This window comes from Zeus faber, assembly GCF_960531495.2.
Source record: "Zeus faber genome assembly, chromosome: 20".
Taxonomy (NCBI): Eukaryota; Metazoa; Chordata; class Actinopteri; order Zeiformes; family Zeidae; genus Zeus; species Zeus faber.
The window spans coordinates 19,573,470-19,584,456 of record NC_137207.1 but is presented as its reverse complement, the minus strand read 5'-3'; the positions used below and the strand labels follow the sequence as shown (position 1 = coordinate 19,584,456).

The window sequence follows — 10,987 nt, the reverse complement described above, 5'->3', positions numbered from 1 at the left end:
CCTGTTCGGTACAGGAAGGTTGTGAAAAACAAAATGGTCGAAGTGAGCTAAATGGACATAAGAAGTTTACGACAGACATGAGGGTGAGTGAAATAGCGGTTAAAGACTTTACAAATGAGAACATTGAGATCCTGCCAGAATCATGAACCATATTGCCGAGATGAGGTTCAGTAGAAGGCCAATGGCGGCGGATTCCACAACAGCGACCACAACGTGATGAAACCTTTGGGAGCGAACGGTATAAACTTTGCATTATCGGCCATTTGCCGACATCGGCCTACGGTACAGACTCGTCGCCGCCCAAGGGTGGGGGTGGGGAGGTGAAGATGCCCAAATTCCGCTCTAGGCGTAGTAGCAGGGGGACACCAGGAGGTCCGTGAGCACCAGCAGCTGGTCGTCGGTGAAGCGCTGGCGGTGCTCCTGCCAGTTGTCGTGGTGAGTACGCCGGAAGTCGGACAGAGTCTTCTTCACCGTCATCTGAGGGGAGGGACCAGTCATCGGTTATATTGAGAAACTGGAACCTCCAGTCCCTCGTAACGTATCTGGGCTGCGACACGCGACTCTCCATCTGGCTTTTATGTAATACAATTATTTCGGCCCCTTGGAATGGAACCGTGCCCCCGAGCGAGGCACGCTGGGCTGCGCTGATTATTCAAGTGCTGTGGGCTGAGCTTTGAATAAGGAAAAAAAAAAAGCATCATTCTAACTACTACCATGTGATTGTGGATAATGTCTCCATCCAGGCTCGCTTGTAATAGTAGTATTTATGTCCAATTCGCACTGGAAGCCACTACATTTCTCACACCACCGGAGTAATCCGTCTACTTGGAAATATTTTGTTGTTGGGCTTTGCTGGTTTCCAGTCGGATTTTCGTTTGCTTTTGAGGTTAATCGCTCTCTGCACAAAAAGGAGCGCACGTCATTAACGCCGTGATCATCGGCTCTCTCCCAAGCACCGTAATGTATTACTCCAGCTTTTGGCCGAGGATTACACTGTATGTCGTTTCTCATGGCCGACCAAAGGCCGAAGACATCATTTTCTCCTCAACTGGACAATGAAATTGTATTCTTTAGACACACAAACCGCAGAGTAAGCGCTATTTGTGTGTGTGTGTGTGTGTGTGTGTGTGTGTGTGTGTGTGTGTGTACCTCTATAGGCTGCGGGTCGTTGAGGTGGTCGCTCAGGTCCATCAGGATCTGTGGCATCCAGAGCGGGACGTCGTACGGACTGGACAGGATGCAGGCGCTGAGGCCCAGCACGCCGGCGTGACGACGCACAAGGTCTGCGCACGAATGCAAACGCACACACACACACACACACACACACACACACACACACACACACACACACACACACACACAAACATAGATAGATAGATACAGGTATAGGGGGTTTATAGAGTCAACCAGAAAAACCTTTAAAAACAAGCTTGGTTGGGATTATGTAGACTTAAAATTGCACTTTCATGAGATTAAATCAGATGCATATTGAATGTTTTACATTTTTATATTCCTGAATTATGAAGACAAAATGATGACATTAATTGTTAGACCTAATAATGCTGATGGGTATTCAGGTGTGTTGTCCTTTTTAAACCTACACACACGCATGCACGCACGCACCTACGACTGCCCCCACGCACGTGCACACACACACACACACACACACACACACGCACACAAAGTACGTTTAAATTTTATATGCTTATATATAAATATATGGCACTTCTTTCCATTGGGGCCATTGAAGTACCTCTGTGTAAGTGTGTATTTATAGGAAATTGCGTGCGTGCACGTGTGTGTGTGCGCGCGTGCGTGCGCGTGTGTGTGGGCGCGCGTGTGTGTGTACCTGTGGAGGCCAGCTCCCCCCTAGCCTTGGGGAGGCGAGTCTGACTCAGCGTCTGGAGCTGCGTCTGCAGACTGGAGTCCAGGGGGAAGAACTGGCACTGCAGCAAACCACTCAGGGTGGTGCCCGCCATGTCCCTCACCTAGAGGGGGGAGGAGCACGGGGGGAGCACGGGGACGGGGACGGACCAATGAGGAGAAGCGGAGGAAAGGCAGGGGACAAGATGGGTTTTTTTTGTTTTCGTTTTTTGTCCCCCCCGTCACAATACAGTTTGAGAGCGAGACGCACATGCAGAATTAATTCAAAGTGGAGGGTAAGGTATCGGGGGGTGAGGCAGGCAGCGGGGGAGGAGGGGGAGAAAGAAATAGATAAAGAGTTAAGCTGAGGTTGAAAAAAAATGCACTCGCAAAACAACACTTAGTTTGCGTGTCATTTATATAAATAGTGAATGAGGGACGGTGACGCACGGAAAAGAAAAGCTGGGGAGCGAGAGAGAGAGAGAGAGAGAAAGAGAGAGAGAACGCCTGACGAATAGAAAAGAGGCGCTTCAAAGGCGGAATGTTCACCAGATCCACACACCGGGTGCACAAAATATCAAGGCCACAGATTTTTTTTTTTTCCTCCTTTCTCCTCTTTTAAATAGACTGACGGAGTGAGTCGTCGTCGTCGGCTCCCGCGCCGCTTTCACCTCCTTCATCAAATCCCTTTCAGCCACAAAAGGGGAAGATTAAGATAAGGGAGAAGTGACAGATAAGAGTCAAGGTTTTAAGGCTTCGCGATAATTTAGACATGGATTGGGCATGGAAAAAAAGTCGGTAAGCTTGCAAAAGATAACCTACGCGAGTGGCAAAGTGAATATTGTACTCGACGAAAAATGCATATTCTGTATCAAGCGGCGTTGTGCAGGCGGCATTATTTCCTTTGGATTGTATTGAAGTTTGACGGCAAACGGGCTCGCATTCCTCCCAAATGACAAGCGTACAAGAATCATGTGCCGCCGCATTGCTTTTTCCATCGCACGACACAGCTCCGAGGGAAGGAGGAGTCTGGGAGGAGTTAAAGGAAGCGCCTTTGTTTCTAAATCTGCGTTTCGACAATAAACAACGCCGGAGAAAAGACACCCTTTTATTTTCTCCCGGGAGATGGCGACTTTGTGACGACAGCGATCGACCGGCCAATGGGCTGCAGCGCGGCTGCAGCGCGGGTGGAGCTGAGCGCAGCCCGGTCGGTGCGCTTGGTGCAGTACGAGAGGCCAGACCAGGAGCCAAAATCTGCGTGGGCCCTTTGGCCCGGCGCGGCCCAGCTGCTGTACTCACTCTTGGGTACGTGTCGAGAAATATACTGACATTTTACAATTACGGTTACAATAAGTGAAATCACTGATTTTTAAAGACTATGTGGGTTTCAGTAATCCAGTCATCAATTTAGTCACCGCTTTTTTTTTCTTTGTTAAATTAATCACATAACATGAAAATGTCAAGAGTTTCAAGAATGAATTGGACACGACACTCACTACCAGTTAAAGGCAGCTGTTCACCGCTCCCACTCATACTGTGCTGTAGTAAGCCGACATATAATATGAAAACACAATCATAATGTACAATATCGGCGTGCGCTACCTCCAGCTGCTCGTCCAGCAGCAGCTGCATCACCAGCGTCTGGATGCGCAGGACCTCCGCGGGGAGGCTGAGCAGCGTGAACAGGTTGTAGAAAACCATGATCTGCAGGTAGGTGAGGACGGAGAAGCGGGCGTGCCACGACCTGCTGCCCGCCATCTGCAGGGAAGGAAGGAAGGAGATGATGTGGTAGAGATCAGACAGGAGAGTAAATCAGACTCGTTTGCCAAAAAGTGGAATATCTTTCCCTGCAATAAGGGGAATAAAAAAAATGAAGTAATAATAACAGAAATAATATATTGTAATTGTAATTGATACCTTATATACATATAGTGTAATCTGTGCATAGAATCGGACTTTGTATATTCTGTATATTTGGCTTATTTTCAGACTGCTGAGCTTTTGTTACTTGTCCGGCCAGCAATGCACCAATCCTCACTACGACAAATTCCTGGCAGAATAAACTGATTCTGGCAGTACTATGAAAGAAAGAAAGAAAAGAAAGAATGAACGTTCCTATCCCTCGCTGTTCGTATGTTTGTGTTTCGTCACGACTTTTTATCACTTTCTGGGTTTTTTTCTATCGTTCGTTCGTCAACGCCCCTCATGCCCACGAAGCGAAATTGAACCGAGAGCGAGAGAGAGAGGGGGAGAGAGAGGGAGAGAGAGAGAGAGAGAGCGAGAAAGAGAGAAGGATAGGTGTTTGGGTGGAGCGGTGAAACCAAGACATCGTTTTTCTGGTCCCCGCCACCCTGCGGTGAGGAGCGAGGTGCGGAAACGGCGCCACCGGATGAGAAAGAAAGAGCCTGGGAGGTGGAGGACGAGGAGGAGGAGGAGGAGCAAAAGAAGATTTTGGAGCGAGGCCCCACCCAAACAGACGCAAAAAACGCATCTGGGCGTCAGTCAGCAGATTAGAGATCACAGGTCAAATAAAAAACAAAAAAACAACCAGGACCAGGTCTGGAACGCTGACAGGAGGAAGGTGGAACAAGGGTGTGTGTGTGTGTGTGTGTGTGTGTGTGCGTGCGTGCGTGCGTGCGTGCGTGTGCGGCTCACCTCCTCCAGAGCGGTCAGCACCGGAGGGGTTTGCTCTGGGTAGAGCAGGCCCTGGGACATCAGCGAGAGACACGTGCGCGCATCCTGCTTCATCTCATCATAGCTCTCATCAATCTCCACCGGCGCAATCTGAAGGCAGGGGGAGGGAGAGGGAGAGAAAGGGGGAGGAAGAGGGGCAGAGAGAGAGATATGCAGCATTCTGAGTAAATGAAGAGAAAAATTGAGTTTAATGGGGAAGTAAGATTGAGTGGGTAATAATGCCGTGCCGGGACCCGTGTGTGTCTGTGTTGGTGTGTGTGTTTGGTGTGTGTGTGTTTGTGTTTGCTGCATGTGAGCGTGATTGTGGACGTTTACCTTGAAGAGCAGTGGCAGGAGCTGAAGTTGCTGCTGAACGGGAGTGGTGAACGTGCGCCCGGCGCTCGCCATCAGCCATTTTAAGACTGCACGCATGCACGCACGCACACACGCACACACGCACACGCACGCACACGCACACAAATAAGAAACCTTGGATTACTGCCAGAATGTAAGAGAAAACAACAGACCTGGTGTTCCAGTCTCACTGCGGCGCTCTGATTAAAAAAAAAAAAAAGAAAGAAACGCGCGCGCGCGCACACACACACACACACACACACACATCCATACAAATAAGGCAACTTACAAACAAATCTATAAAAAAAACAATCACTGTTTGGTGTCTGACGGTTTGGATCATTTCATAACTGGGAGTTTAACTAGTACTAAGATGATTGCTGAGAGAGAAAGAGAGAAAAAGAGAGAGAGGGATCGGGGTGAGAGAGGGAGAGAAAGAGAGAGGGATCGGGGTGAGAGAGGGAGAGAAAGAGAGAGGGATCGGGGAGAGAGGGTAAGAGAGGGATCGGGGTGAGAGAGAGAGAGAGAGAGCTAGAGGGAAGGGAGAGAGAGGGAGGGATAAAAACGTGTGGGAGGAAGATCTGAGCCCAAAACGCCTCGACGAGGTTATTTGCCAGCCAGGAGTTTCCCGAATTTCCTTTTAAGAAACACATTTCAATTAACAGGGCTTATTACAGCGACCGCCTGAAAACAAAGCCCGAGCGGTTGAGGTTTTGAGTATTTGAGCTCTTCTCTCCGTAATTCCTTGATCTAATATTGGTCCACCGGAAAGACGAATGAATATCGCCCAATTACTTCCAAGGCCCTCGCTCCCACTGCAAATCTCTCCTTCAATAAACGAGCGCGCTTCGCAGGTGAAATCAATGCAGAGTTCGCAGCTTCTCAATCTGCTCGCTCTCCCGTCCTGTAATCCACTCCGCCGGCGCCGCGCTTCCGAGGTCTCAAGCCGCCTATTAGCGCCGCGGCGACCGCTCGGCGGCGCTTTGTCGTCCCTCAGGAGAAGCCGCGTGACGCAGAGCGGCGATGACACGGGACGCCCCGTCGGGTCGACCATTCGGGGGTCCTCTTCTCCGATTCAAATGAAACGGAATGAGACCACGCCCTGTCAAGTGAAGGATCGCCCGGCACCGAGAGCCATCTCCTCGACCTCGCCGGGCGGGCTTTTGCGGCCGCGACGAGCATGCGGGGCGGGAACTGCTCACAGTGATCAAGAGCATAATGAAAATCAAATAATCCTGTACCGCACGTGGTATGCCGTCATTTACGCTGTCGCCTAACACATGACATGTAGTGTTAATGAGGCGTGGCGTTTTGGTCAGACTCGCCGGGGATTCCTCCCGGTGAAAGATCTCGTAACGTGCGAGCGCCCTGTCGCCGATCGGTCGCGTAGCGGGAAACCACAACGACCGCAACGGTTTCACGATCGCGAGAGAGAAAGTTGTGTAGCGTGAACGACGCGGAGATCTGACGACTTTGAAAGTATGTGACGTGCCCATGACATAAGTGTCGATATTTGTTCCGTTGCCAGGGCACCGCCAAACGTTGTTTACATTTTTACACGGCAGGCCTAACAAACACCCGAGCCGCAACCGTATTCCTGCTTCATAGGAAGGGTAGCCACCATCGTGGCCTTTTATTTGGGCGATTGTCATATAAGTAATTGCTTTTTCGTTCATTGAATGCCACTATCATCGCATGGGCTTTTTAACAGTGTGAGAAGTATTATTAGTTCAAGAGCCATTTACTGACGTTAAAGGTTGGAACATAAAAATTCTAACCAAGCAATTCACGTTCCATTATTTATTATCATCGGTTTAAAATGCCTGTGTAGTGGTAATGAGGCCGACACGGTAAATACAGCAGTGTTTTTGTACCGGCTTGTGCGGCATTGTACCTCCTCGCGAGACATGACCGCTTATTACGCTGCTCTTGCTGAGGCATCTCCCAATCAAGGCTTTTTGTTGCTTCTCGGGGGCGGCGGGCAAAAGTTGTCACTTGTCGTTTACTTGAATTTTTCTGAATGCATCTTTAACGGAAACACTATTAAGTATGGTAATAGTTTGGAATTATTTGTTTTTTTCTGCCGTGTTTGATATTCACTGACACTCACTTAGTGTGTGGGGCAGGTTCCCGCCCTTCCTCCAAAGTTGACGTGCGGCTCCATCCTCTCATCAGGAGTTCAGTGCAAGTAATGGGGGGACAAATCCACAATCTGCTTTCAGATTCCAGGAGTTACGTGAAAAAAAATCCATTCTTCCCTCCTGCTTGATTCCCTGTCGGCTGGGGCTATTTTCATTGCTGTGACAATGACTGTTAATGAATGGCAACGTTGTTACTGGTGTTGCACACAAATGGGTGACCTGCCGAATTGTGTGACACATTTCTCTCCTGTGTATTTACTACACGTCTAAAAGACGGTAGCTTGCCACTAGGAAATTGATATACTTCACTGTATTTAAAAGGCAAAAAATATTTGGACAGCACTCGTTGAAAATCTGCCAGTTTCTGTAAAATAACCTCACGTCTGACTCAACACAACGCTTTTATACAAATATGAGAGAAATGAAGGTAATCCCTGGGAAAGATATTGGTTGTTGCACTGCTCATAAAGCAGCCATTGTCGGTGTCACACAATTAGTGTAGACCTGTACAGTGTACACTGTGACACAACAATGAAAACGCTACCAGGAGTCTGAATGTAATTTTTAAATCAACTCCTTGACATTGCAAGGTCAGACTCCTCCGACATCACGTTAGCTTTTCCTAAAAAGGAGGAGTGAGTTTTTGCACTGAACACAAATTGTGGATTCGTCCCCTATTACTTGCGTCGCACAAACTGAAGGGAGGGTGGAGCTGCGAGAAAAGGCTGAAACCTACGCACGTGCAACATGAGGGGCGAGTGTCAAACAGGGATGAACCTCCACAAGCACAAACTTTTCCTTTAAATTATCAACTTGTTTGATGTCACGCCTTTTGGAGGCCGGTCATGTGAGCAGATTCACGCGCTTCCACATCCGCCACTATTTGCTCGCGGGGTGTAGTCTGCGCGCTGCCCGCATCCCCGCCCCTGTTTCCCCGTGACCCCTCGCCCCCACACCCTGTCGCTGGCTGACCCGTCTTGAGCAGCTTGACAGCCTGGGTGCGCTCGTCCGTCTCCTGGGCGTTGTCCTCGTGCACGTGGTTGCGGATCTCCTGCTCCGACGTGAGCGGCTTGAGGTGCTCCAGGACCCGCTCCACGAAGTGGGCCACGCGGGGCGAGGAGGTGGGCTGCGTGTGGGGCAGCGCCACGTCTATCATGAAGATGTAGGTCAGCACGCTGGAGAGGTGGAGAGAGAGGGGAGGAGGAGAGAGAGAGAGAGAGAGAGAGAGAGATAAGGGGATCGGGGAGGGAAGGTGGGGGGAAAAGAGAAGGAACATCGGGAAAGAAGAGAGGAAGAGCGAAATGTAGAGAGAAGGGGGCGGGTTGGGGGCGGGGGGGGTAGGGGGAGAAGGGGATTGGAGAGGGGAAGGTGGTGGGAAAAGGAACAGGGAGGAAGGAATAAGGAAGAGAGACAGAGAGAGAGAAAGAGAGAGAGAGAGAGAGAGAGAGAAAGAAGGTAATTGGAGAGGGAACGTGGGGGGAGAGAGAGAAGGGAGAGAGGAAGACAGAAATGTAAAGGTGGAGATGGATGGGATGGAAGAGAGGGAAATGGAGAGGAAGGAAAAAAAAGGAATGTCAGTGGACTGACTAATCTTCACCACATATCACAACACGTGGTTCTGTACGAAGGAACCGGATATCCAAACAATATAATAACCACAATATAATAACCGTAATATAATAACCATAATAAGGATAACCATAATAATATTAACAATACAAACAAGCTGGATATCTGCCGCTTCACCTGCCGATACGTTCCCGGACATTCTTGTAGACCTGGGTGAGTTTGGGCTCCAGGTAGGCCAGCAGGCGGTGCAGCAGCTCCGACACCCGCCACTGCTGCTGAGCCAGGCCCCCCTGGAGCACGTAGAGCAGGCTGCGTGGAGGGATGGGTGGAGGGGGACGGGTGGAGGGGGATGGATGGAGCTTGTGTTATTGTCACCAAAAACAACAAGGCTCAGCAGATCTCGGCTCGAGTCAAGTTGCTTCTCCTGTCTGAAATACGATATCGTGCGGGTGGAAAAAAAATGAGATTTTTGCAACCTCTGAGATATATGGTCCAGAAGGAACAGGAAACTGGAGAAGAATCTAGGAGTCTTTGAATACAGACACACATACACAGGCATGTATGCCAAGAGGATAAATAAATATATATATATATACATATATATATATAATTATTAAAGTAATAACCATTATAGTTATTATAATTATTATTAAGTAAAAATGATATATATATATCATTATTATATATATATATATATTATCATTATATATACAGTACACACACACACATATATATATATATATATACAGTATTTATTATGTGCTTGTGTATGAAAAATTATATACAATAAAATACAAATATATACAGCATCTATACTGTATTGATTGAAAAAAAAAACATATATATTATAAGACATAAGTCAATACATAATAGTAATTATTTGCATTTTACAACTAATTTAATCAAAGTTGTCCCTAAATAAAGACCTTTCTGTTCAAAAAACAGTGCATTGGGTTATAGCCATATATGATTTCATTATTGAGAACAGAAACACAAAATAATCTTCAAGAAAAATAATCAGAATGTATTTAATGGCATTTTCACCAAAAACAAGCTCCCACTGTCCTATTCCTTTGCACTAAGCCAGTCACTGAAAGAAACAGGCCTGTTTACATGAAGTGCTCGGCACAAGCTTATATATACACGCGCGCGCACACACACACACACACACACACACACACACACACACACACACACACACACACACACACACACACACACACACACACACACACACACACACACACACACACACACACAGATACCTGGCGTCTCTGAAGGAGCCTCCTTCCCCACTGAGCGGGCTCTCCATCAGCAGCTCAAACAGCCAGTGGAGCTTCCTGGCATCCCGGCCTTCCTATTGGACGCCACAGCAGCCAGTCAGATAATAATAATAATAATAATAATAATAATAATACAGTACAGGTGCTACTGAAATTACCTGAAGACCTCAAAATCAGAGTTTTTATTACGCAATAAAATGTCAAAACATGGAAAGTGGGTCTCTCTGAAGTCATCTGGAATGTTTTAAGGCTCGGAGTTTACTCTGGGATTACGGGGATTGTGGCGAGATTAGTGGAATTCGATTTCAGGTAAGGTAAAACCTGATTTTGCGGAGCAATTAAGAAACATCACCGCTAAGGCTCTTATTTAGAGAATGAACGCATTTATGTTGTGGCTGGAAGACACATTTAAACTCAACATATGCCGGAGTGAGAATTGATCCTGGTGCCTGGTAGTAACCACACACTCACTCAGACAGAGTGCTTACACACTGGATGCAGGCTACAGGAAAACAATGCATTAGTGTGTGTGTGCGTGCGTGCGTGCGTGCGTGCGCGTGTGTGTGTGTGTGCGTGCATGGACCTACACAGGCCGTGGCGATGCAGGTCCCCCAGTCTGTGTAGGTTTCCACGGTGATGTTGGCCAGCGATGTCCGGATTAAAGGACGCAAGAGTTGCCACAACTTCTCCACCTGGAAAGCAAGAAAAAGGAAAATCAATTTTAATAAGTAAAAAAATATATATACATATATATATATATATATATATATATATATATACTGTGTGTGTATATATATATATACTGTGTGTGTGTGTATATATATATATATATATATATATATAAAGGGGGTTCATACGTGTGTGTGTGTGTGTGTGTGTGTGTGTGTGTGTGTGTGTGTGCACCTTGCTGAAGCTCCAGTGTTTGCTGCCTCTGATGAGTCCTGCAGTAATCTCGCACACGCAGCGCTGGGAGCTCTCGTGGGAGTCGGCGGCGAGCTGCTCAAGGCGAGGCCATAGCAACGGCAGGAACACGTCGCCATAGTTACGGAAGAGCCCCTGTCAATCAGAAAACACAGCGGCGCGAGAGCAAAGGAATAAATAACC

General features: G+C 47.8%; 1 protein-coding gene across 1 annotated transcript in view; it reads right to left on the bottom strand.

The window, feature by feature from the left end:
* Positions 1–342: 342 nt before the first annotated feature.
* Positions 343–10,987, bottom strand: part of LOC307245624 (proteasome activator complex subunit 4B-like) — a gene marked incomplete at both ends in the record, with an annotated part of 33,717 nt that continues 23,072 nt past the window's right edge. The window contains 11 exons of the mRNA XM_080021270.1: positions 343–477; positions 1,150–1,283; positions 1,850–1,988; positions 3,466–3,621; positions 4,519–4,647; positions 4,873–4,958; positions 8,004–8,206; positions 8,778–8,909; positions 9,866–9,957; positions 10,471–10,575; positions 10,787–10,939. Of these exons, the coding sequence (XP_079877396.1) occupies positions 343–477; positions 1,150–1,283; positions 1,850–1,988; positions 3,466–3,621; positions 4,519–4,647; positions 4,873–4,958; positions 8,004–8,206; positions 8,778–8,909; positions 9,866–9,957; positions 10,471–10,575; positions 10,787–10,939 (1,464 nt within the window). The remainder of the gene's footprint in view (positions 478–1,149; positions 1,284–1,849; positions 1,989–3,465; positions 3,622–4,518; positions 4,648–4,872; positions 4,959–8,003; positions 8,207–8,777; positions 8,910–9,865; positions 9,958–10,470; positions 10,576–10,786; positions 10,940–10,987) is intronic.